The 12,306-nt window shown below is 34.2% G+C and overlaps 1 protein-coding gene across 2 annotated transcripts; it reads left to right on the top strand.

Moving 5' to 3' along the window:
- The first annotated feature begins 6,060 nt into the window (after positions 1-6,060).
- Positions 6,061-11,821, top strand: LOC143461809 (uncharacterized). 2 transcript variants are annotated; one of them, XM_076959704.1, is made up of 7 exons: positions 6,061-6,195; positions 6,624-6,709; positions 6,881-7,084; positions 7,195-7,336; positions 8,436-8,574; positions 10,717-10,896; positions 11,145-11,821. In XM_076959704.1, the coding sequence occupies exons 3-7, from the start codon at positions 6,980-6,982 to the stop codon at positions 11,290-11,292; spliced, it is 714 nt and encodes a 237-aa protein (XP_076815819.1). In that variant the 5' UTR covers positions 6,061-6,195; positions 6,624-6,709; positions 6,881-6,979; the 3' UTR covers positions 11,293-11,821. The 2 variants fall into 2 exon arrangements, with proteins under 2 accessions (XP_076815819.1, XP_076815811.1); XM_076959696.1 differs by lacking the exon at positions 6,061-6,195 and having other exon boundaries at positions 6,492-6,709.
- The last annotated feature ends 485 nt before the right edge of the window (positions 11,822-12,306 follow it).

Here is a 12,306-nt window from a genome sequence, read left to right as displayed (position 1 = left end):
TCGGAAGGGTGTCAATAGTGATTATTGTTATAACCAGGGTTGCCATACCGTCCTTATTTATAAGATTTGTCCTTATTTTAAAGGTCCGTGTCTTAGAAAATTTGTTTGTCCTTTTTTCTAAGAAATGTCCTTATTTTCACTTTCGTCCTTATTTTTAGGGCGGAGGTGGGCACTTTTGTCCTTATTTTGGGCATTTTGTCACCTTTACGATACCATTTTGTACCAAAGAGATACCAAAATTATGAACATGCAGATAGTGTCTTGTTTTTTTTTTTTTTTTTGAGGAACATTGGTTGCTTTCTCTTGTTGTACACTGTTTTAAGGAGGTATTCCTCGTTCATTTTCTAGTCGTCCTTATTTTTGAGTTGAGACTGATGGCAACCCTGGTTATAACCAGTATCTTGGAATTCTTTGAATTTTTCATCTTAATATTTATTATTCATACATCGTGGACAGAAAAATATAACAAAACATCAATTTGAAAATTCTTCATTTCTCTTTTAACGTTAAAAGAGTAAGTTTATGACTATGAGTACATTAATTATTTGTATATGATCTATGTCTACATATGCATAGGTGGGCCGTACTGCATTAGTATAGTACCGAATTATTGTACCGTCGGTACTTTTGAAAAAAAGTACCGAATCTCTGTACCGAATAACTTTTTCAAGAAATTTCAGTCGTTCCCGGTATTCGGTACTTTTCACATGATTATTTTAAAGTTTTAAGAAATAAGTTTTCAAAAATACATATCAATTAATCGTTAACACCAATTTTAGCATCTGTTAATCTTTATTAATTTAGAAATGTCAAGTAAAATTTCAAACGAGTAACGTCACATATGTTTTGACCTGGAGTAACCTTTACCGGGGACATAATGGCGGCAAACCATGCATTTGCAGCAGCATCTTTTATACAAAAAGCACCGGTACCGAGTATTAACAAAGTACCGAACTATAATTTTTTCAAATAGTACCGAATACCGGAACCGTCGATACATTTTTTGCCAAGCACTGGTACCGTTACCGACGCTACTTTCAAAGTACCGACTGCCCACCTCTGTATATATGTAACAACATAACTAATATCACAACATAATTATCGTTTATAAAGCGGTAAGATTAGGATAGCGGTTTAGGAGTAAAAAACAATAACAGAAATTTAATTTCTTTCCTAATCAATCTACATTTTCTGCTTTCACGCTATTTCCGGTTTTGGTGATCGGAGCCACCATTGTTACGCAGACGGCTTACACGGATTTATTCTATACAACATTGAAACTTCATGAAAGACAAATAAGACTGCGGCAAACACTAAATCGCAAAGGTATATTACTTTTAGTTAGCAATTTTCTTCTTCTAAGTGCCTTGCTTGAAACAAACCTATCAACGTCTCTGGCCTTTCGATCTTTTTTTATGATTTTAGCAATTTCTGTTGTGGAGGCCTGTATCAACCTAGACATGGTTATTAAATTACTTACTGAAGTAATTGGTGAATAACCTGAACGGCCATTAAGACATCCTACTACAGATAAACAGTATGTACAATAGGACTATTATTTTGTGATCAAATGCAATACTGTATGCAATGGTAGGCATGTGAGCTACGAAAGTGGTTTTGTGCTGCAAAAGCACCGCACAATTAACAGTAAAACGACTTGTTTTAGTATAACAACAATTCTGTATTACGAGTTTACGACTCGCAAAATTTAAAAACTTAATGAGATTTTTGAATCTGATATGTGGCGGTCTTCGGTCTTAAACTATTCCTTAATTTAATTCTGTAACCAGGGAAAAGGTTGAGAACCACCGGCCTACTTGATGGCTTCCGCTTCGGGCACCTGGCGAAACGTTGATAAACAGTACAGTAGATTAGGAAAAGTCCAAAATGGTGCCTGTGAAGAACTTCATGCTGCAAGCTCCACTTATTCAACTCCATGAGCATGTTTTCGAAAACGAGTTTACCATCAACAGCAAATAGGTGCCTGCTTTTTGTTTATCTTTCTTCTAATAAAGAGTTTATTAATAGTTTACTGATTCAAGTAATCCTGGTGTATTCCTCAAAGTCACCTTTTTCCCTTGCCACGATTTTTTGGATATGTGTATTATTTGTATACCTTTTTCACACTTTGTTGATTTGCAGCATTTGATGTGTTCTTGGTCCCTCCTGCCCTGTAACCACTGAAGCAAGCAATGGAAAAAATAAATAACAATATAGCTTAGCATGGATGATCAACACTTTATAAAAAGAAGCAATGGCTAAGAAATACTTTTCCAAACAATATTACAACAACTGCGTTTATACAACCTATATCCACGACAACTACTTTTTGCCAGCTAGTATAAGCCTGTAGAGTGTAGAGAATAGGAGAACTAGCATACACTGTAACTGTATAGAATTTGATAAGATAACTCTTCCACAAATCCAATTGTTCTAAGCAAATTGTAATTGTAATTACTTAATTACTTACTTGAAAACCGTTACCCATTACTTACTTAAGTAATTTTCCCATTACTTGATATTTTCAAGTAATTTGCTTTTAGAAAAGCGTAGATTTTAGAAGCTACATTACGTTTGCTAGCAAACGCAATATTACACATGGACATGTCATGTCGTATTTTTATGCATGTCATGTGTTATCTTTGCGTATTGCTGCTACTGGACTGTTCATATCAAAGCTTAAATCGTCATTGATGATGATATGATTGACAGTTTGTGTTTTGCGCGAAGTTATTTACAAAATAAATAACTATTCGCCCATTAGATATGATCGAATATGTGTGCGTTGTGACAATTTTGATGTGCTTCGATGTTTTTAGCCTGAATGTCGTTTACTAGATTTACTTGAATTACTTAAGTTACTTAAGTAAACTGACAAAAATTACTTAAATTACTTAACCAATAAAATTTCGTTACTTGAACCCAGCACTAATCACAGGAGAACGTCAGTAAAACAACCGTATGAGAATGAAACAGTGAAAACCAGATCTTTTTTATATCTGAGATGGCTATCAAACTCGAACATATATTAGGAAATAAGTCATAAACTTTAGTCATAAAATCATAAAAGCCCAACAGCAAATAATAACAAAAACAATAGCAAGTACTTTATAAGGAAAGTTCACTGAGCAGGTTAGAGCATTGGAGATATATTCTTGTGGAAAAATCGAAAGATATATAGCCAGACGGATTTATGCCATTGTTAGGGGTAAAATGTGTTGCAACTTATACCGTTAGTGCAAGTTTTGTGAACTATTAATGTTTTCAGTCACAACGACATAACGCAATAAAAGCCGTAAAGCTGACATGAGTGTGATGTAATAATAAACTGGAAATCACCATTGATTGAAACGACTGAATGAGTGATCTATGCAGTGAAGTCGTATTTGTCAATCCGCATAATCGTAATACTAACCTTCGGGCCTGGTCGTGCTCAGTACTTACTATAACAACACATTCATGCTGCAAATTGCCATTTCATCGTGTTTTTATAAACGAACTTGATTTTTTCTAAAGAGATTATTGAGTTTTATTTTCTGTCAACTCGAATTATTAACGGTAAACTATATGGAGTGTTGTGCTGATGTGAACAACTGTAACAGAAATAAGTAGCCCCCATGCGATTCTTACACGATTGCGATTATAGCCTACGCTTAAAATTATTCTTTTATACAGATTCCGGTATTTGTGAGTCGATTGGAGTGCCCTTGCTTTAAACGTTTAATTTATTTCTCCTTATATATACCAAGTTTGCATAAAGTTTGAGTCAATTCCAGTCACTGCTGGCAGCCCGTTACTCAGAAGGTTAACCGATCTAAAGGCAAAGCTAAGAGGAATCCTTCACACAATTATTTTGGGCATTCAACAGCCTTTGACTGGTTAGCAAATTCATAACATCGGAGAGGTTAGTGTGTGTTTATTTTTCAATACTCATGTCGTGTGTTAAACAATAACTATACCAGCAATAATTACTACTTACGAAAAGATTTGTTCGCATCGAAATTTAGGTTATAGCACTTAGCTGTCATCATCTTTTCTGGTATGTCACTCTGTAACCAAAACAACAACAAAAGACCACAAACAACCCCTTGTGAAAAGTAATTGATTATTGTGTACATTAAAAATGCAAAGAAAGTTTACTTTATATGGTAAGAGATTTGCTGGTTTATTTATAACTTTTTATCCTGAATAACTGTAGGACTATTACCAAGACATGCCCATTTTATAAAATAATAGTTTAACATATATTACTCTACGGTCTATACTCTATAACGACATTACGGAGACAGTTTCACAAAACGATTAATTCGTATACCCTAACACAAAGCATTATTACGCATTAATCCGACTTGAGTGCATTAGCCGTTAGCCTACCACAGAATAAGCGAATTTACAAGCTCACTCTATAAAACTATAAAACAAAGGCATAAACGCTGGAACTAAATGTTGTAAAACCCATGCTGTGTTTGGTCAGAAAAATGCTTTTATCAAAATTAAAAATATTACTAAATATCTTAAGATGTGGTTATTTTCAAGGTAGTTTTTGTTTATAAATTTTATGATATTTCCAGTAAACATTTTGTATAAAACTACGAGTAATAGGCATTTGCCTGCATTTACATAATTTGTCACAAGTCAATTATTTTCGGGATAGACAAAATAAAATAATCGTGTAGTAGGATGCCTACCTGAATTTGCCAAATAACTTACATTTTTCGTGCGAGGTTAGGTCTAAACGTACTCTTCCAATACGGTCGGTCGTAAACCAATCAACAGGCGATAGGGGGAAAATAATCTTAAAAAGTGACAATGTTATTACGGGGTTAATGTGCGGAGGACATTATCAATACCAAACAACCTAACTTGAACCTGAAACTATCCTTTCATCAGTATATTTACCGACAACTACTCATTGATTTAAGACCAATTTGTTTTTGGCCTTGCCCATCACTTTTACGGTTCTTAAGGATTACTCTGACTGATAAAAGCTTTGTTCATCAGACACGAATGCAGAATCAAAGGCTGATCTATGACTTAGTAAAGCAAAAAAGCAAAGGTTTATACTTGATTGAGTCTCAGCCAAGCAAGTTATATCAGATTCAAATGATAATCACATGTTGATTGAATGGGTAAGAACTATTATATAGAGACTAGAAGTTACGTCTGAAACCGATATGATCCATAAATACGGTATAAATACCCACAAAACTTATTGTATACCAGGCTACAAGTTATAACTTCTGGTATGTGGTCTGCTTTAGCAGAACGAGGTATCTGAGACACATATATTGGTTAAAGTGCTTGTCATTTTGAAGAATGATATACAGATTGTAATTACACTCGAAAACGCAATCGTAGTTTATTTTTCGTGATATTATATTTTAGCGTTTTTGCAATATACACGGATGGCACTTACGTAAGGAGCCTATATGTAAACGATTAATAGCTGTATAGAATTATTTGCACGGACAAATACTGTTGCAATTATAGCACAAAGATCTCGGGAATCATATCTATTTACAGGTTAATTTGACATGTTTAACACATGAACATTTGTTTGTTCTTCTTTAGGGAGAATATAGGACAAATAAATGGTAAGTTAAACTACGCAATGCATGGTGGCTATATATTGTATATAAGATCTCCAAACGGAGGTAACTGCATGAAAAAGCAAGCAAACTTTAAATTTTACAGACAAGATTACGTGCAGAGTTTGAGGCGTTACGATAAATTCACTTATAAATGGTGCAAGAATGTTGTTAACCCGAGGTGTAATGCTGGCAACAGACGCAACGTAACGTATAGGTAACGCAATTTACTATATGTGTAGCAGTGGCATTGACAAAATTGGTAAAATATACTGTAACGGCCCGATAAGTCAGTAATGACGGATAACTTAGGACCCTTACTATAATCATGTCTAATCGTCAACTTTTGATGTCATAACGAACAGTTTTCGAACTCTTGTTTGATGAGAAGCGGAACCATGTTTTGACCGAAGATCTTCGTCAATGTTGATTTCGTTATAATACTTTTTAGATTTGTGTAAGGTTTTAAAATATTCAATATGATTTAGGTCAATGCGCGATGAGCAAACCGTAGTACCGGTACGGGTGCTTGTTGACAAATATACCTTATCGTTGTAAGAGCTTGCTTCATGTTTATTGTCAGAAAGAAGCGTGAAGTCTAATAAATGTAAGTACAAACGAAGAAAAAGAACAGACATGTTAGGTTAACTGGTAAATAAATAGTAGGCATATTACTTGTACTTGTTGCAATGCTTTTACTGCAACCATACTATGATATTTTATAATCGATTTTGATTCTTTCTGTTACGTTTTTGATATGTTCTGATCCGATATTTCTAGAAAAGATTATCTTATTCATGCTAAAGATGTTATACCAGATTCAAACGCACACCGTCACTACCAAATTTCACACAGCAACTTCCTTTTAGTCTTTCACATTTTTCTTTTAACAGTTTGCTTTTACAAGTGATATGGAAGGTAGTGGTTTTACTGATGTAAATGCTCTTAATAAAACATGGGGTCCTCCGGAAAGGGGGCCGATAGAGATTATTGTCGTAATCAGTATCTTAGAACTCCTTGAGCTTTTCATCTTAGTATTCATTATTCGAACATCGTGGATAGACAGACGCAGCAGAAAGTCATTTTGTCATTTCATCATTTCCATTTCCTTGTTGAAAAAAGTAAGCTTCTAAGTAGATTAGCTATATATATACCATTTAAAAATTTAATCCGCGAATGTTTCAACAAATATGCCATATATACTGTAGATAAGGAGATATATAGGCTAATGTTATACCTATAAAACAATATATATAAAAGAATATTACAATTGTTTTATGAATTTTCTGCAGTGTTTCATTTTATCGGCGGTGATTATACTTGCTCTAAACACAATATTTTTGGTGAGAATTTTGCTTCCACTCGAATACGACGACGAGTTATGTTCACTTATGTTGCGCATCACTGGAGCTACATCATACAACATCGCCATGATAAGCGTGTACTTGTACCTATGGGTGAAGCAATATCACCTTCAATCCTCACCAGTTTTAAGGGTAAATAACAAAAATGTATAAGAGAATATTTTCAAATTCAGTTTTTCTGAAATAGTTAAAATTTATTACTCATGGTTAAGGTTGAAACTTTGCTCTGTTATATGCTTTAGGCTCTTCTTCCTCGCTGGTTGCCAATTCTCAGCAAAATATCTCTCGTACTAGTTTTGGTCACATTTGTGCTGCCTCTTGTTTTGGTTTGGAGTAATGAAAATGTTTCGAGTATTTACAGGGATGGATATTGCTATCATAAATGTGAGTTAACTTTATACAACCAGACAAATTTTGTTTTAAGTTAAACTTTTTTAAATATCATAACTTAGACTGAATCTTTATAGATTTATACCATTTTGCAAAAAAAATAATTTTAAACAATATCGTAGCAAATCAAAGTTACAAACTGAGTTTATCAAAAGTTCTAAACAGTTTTCAATTATTCTCACTATTAAATCCACGCAGTTTGTTATACTTTTGTTTTATGTTCTCAGTCTGATACTTTCTGTTTTCAATATTAGGCAACAATTTGATTACTTCTCCACGGTCATTTTTGTTTTGTCTCTATTGTCATGCCAAAGTGTTCTCATAAGCACAAAAGTGAAGTTATAGTGATAACTAATACTCTATGGTTACTTTTTCAGCTACTTGTTTTTTACCATTGAGTAATTTCATCTGCGAATATGTACTGGAGATAAATAAGTGATTAAGTAGCGTGTCATTTACTTCTTCGAATAAATAACAATATTAAAAAACTCATTACGGATAACCAAATTGATGTTCTGCATAAGTTACTGAATAAGTAACCATGCAACAAGATACCAATAACGAATGCCGCGAATATTTTTGGAATTTTGGAAAAGAACTGTATAAATATTTAAAAAACGGCATGCAGACAATATGCAACTTAAAAGCGCTCTAACTGCTTCAATAGTTGATAAATAAGCACATGTCCATCCAATAAGTACATCCATCGCATTAATACCTGAAAATAAATTTTGGTAAAGCAACTTTTTTTCTCTTATAACTTGTAAGTGTGCCGAGAGCATTTTATAATTCAAAGCTCAAAAAGTTTGGGAACCACTGGTCTAGACTATTTATTCCAGATGTAAGACTTCTTTGTATGTATAGCATTATCTATATTGTATGGGCCTATACTGTATTATTTTGATAAATTATTTGAATAAAATCGAAATGCAAACGTGTTTCTTAATTGAGATTGAAAATTAAATACAAGTAAATAAATAAATAAATATATAAATAACAGTAAATACATAAAATGGTTAACAACAATTTTGTCAAAATATTTTCATTCGCTATTTCATCGACGTTTTTAACTTCTTTCCTAATCTATTTACAGCCTCTGCTGTCACGCTATTTCCGGCTTTGATGATTGGAGCCACCATTGTTACGCAGACGGTTTACACGGTTTTATTCTACGCAACTTTAAAGATTTATGATAAGGCAATTAAGACTTCGGCAAACAATAACTCGTTAAGGTAAATTACTTTAAAGTTGCAGCGGATTTCATCGACTATTGTCTCTAAATATATAGCATTGTGTGGTCATATTATTATTATTTACTTACAAAGGTATTATGTTGTAAATGTACCGAAATAATTAAATAAATCGAAACTCATGTTATCGCACAGTTTCAAGTAATTTTATATTTACAGTATTGCGAAACATACAGTAGGTCTAATGGGAGGATACTTAATAATAATAATAATAATAATAATAATAATAATAATAATATGTAGTATAATATACTCAATATACTATATATATAGGCCATAGGGTATAGTACTGGGAGAATATGCAAATAACTTTTGCCAATATTCTAATTTCGTATTGATGTGATGGTCAAACTTTCAATGCTCTTGCAAACGAGTTTATATGTGTTCTCATAGACTAGGGCCACTACTGATCTTATTTTATTTTATTTGAAGCGTAATCTGGGATAACTTTACCTTTCCACATCACCGTCTGTAAAGATTCAAGTTTGTCATGTATAGTTCATGTTAGCAGACTTATACAAAACAGATGTACTTGAAGATGTGCTAGAACTTAGTATCTGTCATCGTCATACTGTGAGCTAGATGTTACTTAATAACCACTTGAAGTTGAGGCACGAGTCGTGCTATCATCGAAAACTTGCAGGCCATGTATTTCGTTTAGGATACAGTAGATGGAACAATCGCGTATGACATGGTCTACAATTTCCTCCTCTTTGCCACACTCAAAATCAGCAACATTTGCCACTCCCCATTCGTACAAAGTTGTGCGGAAAGGCCCGAAGCCGTGAAGCAGACGACTATACGCTGTATCCAGCCAATTCTGTGCAGCTATAGTGTGATGGGGTGACAACCTGCGTCTGTGATAAAATTTCGGATCTACCATAGCTTTCTTGCCACTCCGCCTACGGTCCGCTCAACGGGTCCCACAAATATCTGGGCTTTCGGCTTGTTCAAATACCTTTAACAGGACCAGGACATATCGGTGCCTTACCCCAAGATATTTGGGAACAGGACAGAAGGATAAAAAAAACATTTATGTTGACCTGTTGTTAACCTTGTTGACCCATGTATGTTAACCTTGATCTCTATATTTGCTTCATTGTCGTGAAGGTTAAATGTGGTATTGCTGATTGCTGAATGTCGATCTCGTTTTTTGGAGGTAGTAGTCAATAGAGTAGTCATGTCCTGGCAAAAACAACCGCTCGGGCTTTGTGAAGTTCACACCGTGCTCCCATTTTTCAACCTTCAGAGATTGAGGCGGACCGTGTTATAGCGTATGAACTTACAGCGTTACTAGGGAAGTAAAACAACCCTTCCTGAACGTTAATGATTGGGCATGAAAGGCTGGATCTTCGTCAAATGGCGGTTCTTCTAGGCTAACAGGTACGACAAACTTCAACGTCGGGCAAACAGATAGGCTACCTCACCAACATACCAGCACACAGCATGATATCTGGTTAAACCTTTAGAGTGCCGCAAAAAAACTATCATCAGACCAAAATCATAGAAAATCATTCTAAAATCAATAAATCTTTAACGAAAGACTTTTCGTCACCCAGTTCTTAATACCCTAGTCTACGCTCTCTAAATTACTTGTGGCAGGTTTGACCATAATAAAACTCTTCAACATTGGATTCCATGAATTTCCTATAAAATTTACAAGAAATACTGATAAGCAAGTATTAGGCTACAGTAATAGACACATGTTTTACAATGCAAGCTTGCAACATACTAATGCGATTGGTTTTCGAAAATGTCCTGGAGTGAAAATAATTTTGATTGCGCAAAAGAGTGAGAGCGTGAGCAGAAAATGAGCTCTTCCTTTTCTATAGAAGAGTCAAAGAACGAACGACGCCGTTTTTTCACTGACAAACGAGAACGTGTGCGACATTCTTTTTAAAAGAGCGTAAACTCAGACCTGCTAAACTGCAGCGGTTCCCAACCTGCTGTGCTAAAGGTTAAAAATGGTTTTTTATCAAACTATATCCTTTTCAATTATTTTTAAATATAAGTTCAATTGAACAATATAGTAAAAACAGCTTAATTGGCATAAATAATGACTAGTCTTTAGATTAAAAGTTGTATGATAACATCATTTTCTATCTACATGTACTGTACTTCCAGGAAAATTGCACAACGCTGTCTCTTCTTTGCGATTGTCGCGGTTGTCACTGACATCATTGCTCTTGTGGGTGTCCAACTAACCGGCGGCCGGATTCCGGAATTATACGTTCATTTATTTCCAAAGTTTGACATATTTCTAAACCTGCTGTGCATGCTCTTCTGTTTTAACAAGCTGCCGGAGTAAGTAAAAAATGGATAATAATAACATATTTTTCGGATGTCTCAACAGTCTGAGAAGTATATTTAACTGCATTGTCATCCAAATACACTTTGCGGTTGCTGTTTATTCCATTATACAGTTACTTGCTCGCCAGATAACTTCCCGTAGAGCAAAACAAATGGAAATAAGCTGTTTGAAAGCGGCTATATACAAAGATAAAACTACTTTAAAATTAAATTAAAAAAAGTACCTTTTTTCTTTTTGACAGCGTAATGAAGAGAGTCGTACGTTTCGTTACATGTGGGAAAATCATCGTTGGAAACGGCAACGAAAGTAACTCGAATCGTCAGACAGTAACCGCCTTTTATTCCCAATCAAGAGCTCAAACCAAAGTGTGGACCGTTACCAAGACTTAGCGTTCCAACTCCTGTCGAATTCTTTAATTAACAACTGTATCAGTTTGTTACAAGGCATATCTGTCGGTTTATAACGACCATGAGAATTTCATATCCATGGGCAACCCGAAAGAAATTGAAAATTTTCAATAGTCTTCCATATGAAAGTTTCATGCGCTTTTAACTGAATACTGCTTTCGAAGTGTTTGTGTACAGTTGAAACATATAACCGTCCATAACTTGGGCTGAAAAAAAGACTTCATTAAGTTTTGACCTCCAAATCATCTTTAACCTGATAGTGGTCGACTATTAGAGGGAATAAGTAAAACATTTTACTAAAAATAAGAGTTTTGGACGAATTGCAAACATTTAGCACTGAGAACACATTTTTCATTTCGAAAAAAAGTTTTTTTCAACCGCCCATGTTTTAGATTTTAGATGTTGCGTTGTTGTGGGTCAATTTTATTTGTACTGCTGTATGTGTTTTTACGTTGTGAAATTTTCCCTATACGATGTTTAATATACGAAAACAAGCATTTTAAGCTTTGGCGACCGCTAAGAAATTTTATGAAATCACGATTTTTAAAAAACTAAATGCTAATTTTTCGCTGTGTGGTTGCAGAAGTTTATATATATATAAATTTTGATAGAGAAACGGTCGGAGAAATGTAAGAGACAGTTTAGAAAACCCCTAAAAAGCGTTGTAGAAGAATTAAAAATTAAAAATAGAAGTTAACCCTACAGAATGCAATCTTATATTCTGTTTTATATTTTACTGAACAAACCTCATCCTACTTAAGAAGAAATAAAGCCCAGACGCACGATTGACGGGACGTTACAAATTTTGAAAAACATGGCAACGTTGAGAAATAATTAATCAGAGTTGAAGTACGAATACAATCATTATTATCATCGATTAATTTAATTTTGAGGTAGATGTAAACGCTCATATTTAAATGTGATGTCGATTGTTCATTGTGTGTATTGGTGGTATCATGGCGCAAAGTGAAACTTGTTCGATATAACTTTATAGTT

Source organism: Clavelina lepadiformis, chromosome 1 (genome assembly GCF_947623445.1).
Source record: "Clavelina lepadiformis chromosome 1, kaClaLepa1.1, whole genome shotgun sequence".
NCBI lineage: Eukaryota > Metazoa > Chordata > Ascidiacea > Aplousobranchia > Clavelinidae > Clavelina > Clavelina lepadiformis.
Note: the sequence above shows the minus strand (reverse complement) of the source record. Positions and strands in the feature narration are given on the sequence as shown.

Coding starts and splice junctions, on each gene's coding strand:
- LOC143461809 (XM_076959696.1), top strand. CDS start 6,500: ATGGAAGGTAGTGGTTTTACTGATGTAAATGCTCTTAATAAAACATGG. Junction 6,710..6,880: donor CCATTTCCTTGTTGAAAAAA/GTAAGCTTCTAA, acceptor AATTTTCTGCAG/TGTTTCATTTTATCGGCGGT. Junction 7,337..8,435: donor TGGATATTGCTATCATAAAT/GTGAGTTAACTT, acceptor ATCTATTTACAG/CCTCTGCTGTCACGCTATTT.